Below are 3,933 nucleotides of genomic sequence, written 5' to 3'. Positions count from 1 at the left end.
CACGACACTTCGGTCACACTTAGTGCGACCAAAGGACACCGTCAACCCGGCTAAACAAGATGGTGTTGTCTACAGGATTCCCTGTGAGTGCGGCAAAGTCTACACCGGGGAAACAGTGTGATCTATGCAGGAGAGGATCAAAGAACACGACAGGGATATACGACTCGCCCGTACCCAGACCTCCGCCGTTTCTGAACACACCCACGAGACCGGCCACTATCCTATCTGGAATGAGGTCAAGTTTATTGATCGAGATCCTCACTGGTACACACGTAGGGTCAAGGAAGCTATTCGCATAAGACTTCACCCTAACAACATCAACAGGGATAGTGGAATTGAAATTCCTGAAGTATGGATACCCACGATCAAGAAACACAACAACAGGAGAACGGTACAACAGCGGACCACTGAGGGAACAGCTACTCGTCGGAACAATGGAACAATAGGAGGATCGAAATGCACCAATCACAGCCGACCTTTGTTATATAAATGACAGCGTGCAATCAGTCGACCTTATCGCCTGAAGAAGACTAGCAGTAAGCAGTCGAAACGTCGCGATCTACATCTCAAGTGACTACATCGTGAGACAAACGATAATACACTTTATTATATTTCATTCCGTTTTAAACTGGGTCTCGATATACTTCACTGAGTACAACTTATTAGTTATCTATCGATCCATCGATTGCATTGACAGCCTTTGACCGAGGCGATGCCAAAAATCGTGTGCGAGGGCTTTACGCTTGCACATGTAGGGTAGGGATTTAAACTGCAGTTGTTTTCTGTTGGAAATAATTTACTTTTCTCAGCAAATGAGTTGTTTTAGTTAATGCTGAAAATCTCTCAATTTGCCCAGTAAATAACTTGTTTTACTGGCCATGTTTCTGTCCGGCATGGATATCACGAGTTGGCTTAAAAAGCTGTTTGATTTGAAATATTTTCCTTTTGATTTGAAATATCAGCCCTGCAAGTACATATGTAGGCTCGATTACCAGACGCTGTTAATGGATAACGCCATACACTGGCACTTTTAAGCATAACTCTGAATGTTCAAACATTCAGAGTTATGCTTGGGGTTGTGGTGTCATTACTAAGAGTTACTTAGAGTCGCAAGGAGGAGAAATATGTTGAACAAGAGTGGTCCCAAGACACTGCCTTGAGGAACACTACAATGCATGGGTAGTCAGACAGAAAGAAAACTATTTACTCTCACTCTTTAGCTTTCGATCCGACAAATAAGAATGCAAGAACTTCGTTGCTTCACCACTGACGCCGTAGGCACGTCGTGTGGATGGAGAGTAATTATGACTTCATTATCATTCCTTATAGCGCCCAGTTAGGCATAGGGCTGTAGAGTAATTATGACATATCGAGTCAAATCCCCTGGATAAATCAATTGCAAATAGAGCCTGTCATCTTTTAAAGCCAAGCACCAATCATCTATCATTTTAGCAAGTGCAGTACTACATTTGCGTCCACTCAAGAACCCAGTCATGTTTAATTTTTTTTAAACAAGCTACGTTACTGATTGGGCGTCTTGAAAAGTTAGCCTAGATTTTTCAAGTTTGCAATTTGCAATTCGTGTTAATCCTCTCTGTCCTTAAACACCCTTGTTCCTTTATGCTTTATTATTATCTCTTCGGTGTTTTCTACCTGAGTAAATTCAGGCTACTATTTTCAGGCTACTATTTTCATTTTTCCTAATTTTGAATGCGGTTAAAATAACACAAACTAATGTGACTGAGCCCCTTTAAAGAAAACAAAGGTTAAAAGGCGTGAAGACTTTGTAGTTAGACACTGGATGAATCTTCTTTTTCTTTTTCTTTAAAATCCGTTGGCTTCTTCGTATTTTTTACATTGTCTATTATTATTTTTACTGTTCGTCTGGTTGATTATCAGGGATGGGTCAGTTTCTTTTTAAGGTTGGTGATGGGTAGGGGTGCTTAACAATTTTCTGGGGGATGAATTTTTTTCCCCTTTTAGCAGGTTGTGCTGAGTTACTTTGGTGGGCAATGCAATAACTTGTGAAAGAATCATTTTTAAGTCTAAAAAAGGACCTGTATAATAACACGCACTTGCTCGATTTTTTTCCACACGACTCCCCTTACACGAATTTTTTTAAGCAGTTTTTGATGTGCGGTTTTTTTTCTTGGCTGGGGGGGGAGGGGGGGGGCGGGCCGGAATTTCGCAACCCTTATCACCTCCGTCAAAAAATAATGGCTCGCCACTTATTGATGTTATAGAGGCTATGGTTTGTTTTTGGAGGCTACCGTTGTTTATAGGATGTATAATTAATCTCTTCAGAAGATCATTATGGAAGGATCGCAGATGATGTCCAACCTCTCTGTCAGTAACGAGTCTGCTCTCCTCAACGCCACAGAAAAGAAAACTGCAGTCTACGTGTTCACACCAGCAGGCTTCACCACTAAACTCGCTCTTCTCTTAGTTTTTGCGTCTGTTGGTGCGGTAGGATTTGTAGGCAACGTTCTAATTTATTACTTTATATCTTTTAAGAAAAATGTCGTCTCTTATATGCAGTACACTCCATTTCTGCGAAATTTCAACTTTTACATCAAGAGTTTAGCTCTGTCAGATATACTGTGTAATATAATTTCACTTCCCTTGATATGTATTCAGATTATGGTCGACGTGTTCCAACATGGCTGGGCATGCAGAATTGTTCGATTTATCGGCATACTAATACCTTCAATAACAATGAATAATTTAATGGTAATAAGTGTGGAGAGGTATTTGTCAACTCGTGCCGTTCCCCGCTCGTTCAGTGTCTCTATTGTTCGTAAGCTTGTTTTTATCGCATGGCTTGTAGGTTTTATTGTCGTTTTAGGGCCAACAGCAACGATCAACGGAATAAGATATGATCTTAACGATACACATTATACAGTAATTTGTAAATACGATAAGAGTTATCTGCCTTTTAGAATAATAATCGTATGTTATGCCTTAATACAGCACCTTATACCGGGTGTTATTTTAAGTTATTTTAATATTTCCGTTGCAAAGACCTTATGGACAAGACAAAGAAAAAGAATAGATATTCAGAGGAACAACGCCATCAGGGCCAACTTGATAGCAACTAAACTCCGTGGAACATATCTTCTTATCGCTATGACGTTTGCTTTCATCATTCCATATTCAGCGTTACTTTATGATGCAGTCTATGTTATGTTGGCTAAGCCTTCTCTTGATTTTAAAACAGATTTTATAACAAGGTATCTTAGCGTTGGGCTGCTTTATTCAAACGGTGCGATTAATTTTATCATATACATGGTACAGATGACGGATTTCCGAGCCTTCTTAAAGAAGCTGTTTTGTGGTAACGGTAATCCTATAAATCCTAATCCACCCGGCGACGGGATTCAACTGAGAGCGCTTATAATCCCAAACAATCCTTGACTTTATAAGAGCTATATGACCCCTTGGGAACTTCCATGCGAAAGTGAAGGAGGTTATTGTTGAAAGTGACTACGAGAATGTACCAGGATCTCTTTTTGTGGGCGTGGTCGTATCAACATTAAATAAGAGATAACAATTTGTAAATACTCTTTTTTCCGACCATCGTAGCTTAACAAGAAATAACACGCAAACTGAACGTAAACATAACTGGTACTTTAACAGTTCCTAAGAACAATAAATATAGTTGCTTGCAATGATTTTTTTAATTTGAGTGAATTAATTGCAACCCCAGTCGCTTTCCCTTGGGATGCACCTACTTCTCGTCTCTTACATGTAAAGTACCATAATATTCGGGTGATTCCTAAGCTCAGTCTCCAGCCATGGGTGTTTCGGTGCGCCCGCGATCCTCTCCACCTGGAGACTGAGCCTAGGTTATCCCCTAAAGCCAAACAAAACTAATTTTCCAAAATGTCACACGCGATAGCCTGATATATACCGACGTAAGTGCCACACAGAATA

General features: G+C 40.2%; 1 protein-coding gene across 1 annotated transcript; it reads left to right on the top strand.

Moving 5' to 3' along the window:
• Positions 1–1,848: 1,848 nt before the first annotated feature.
• LOC145480067 (uncharacterized) lies at positions 1,849–3,414 on the top strand. Its single transcript, XM_081458550.1, has one exon. The coding sequence runs from the start codon at positions 2,314–2,316 to the stop codon at positions 3,412–3,414; it is 1,101 nt and encodes a 366-aa protein (XP_081314676.1). The 5' UTR covers positions 1,849–2,313.
• The last annotated feature ends 519 nt before the right edge of the window (positions 3,415–3,933 follow it).

Source organism: Orbicella franksi, chromosome 2 (assembly GCF_964199315.1).
Source record: "Orbicella franksi chromosome 2, jaOrbFran1.1, whole genome shotgun sequence".
NCBI lineage: Eukaryota > Metazoa > Cnidaria > Anthozoa > Scleractinia > Merulinidae > Orbicella > Orbicella franksi.
This window is presented reverse-complemented; position numbering and strand designations above follow the sequence as displayed.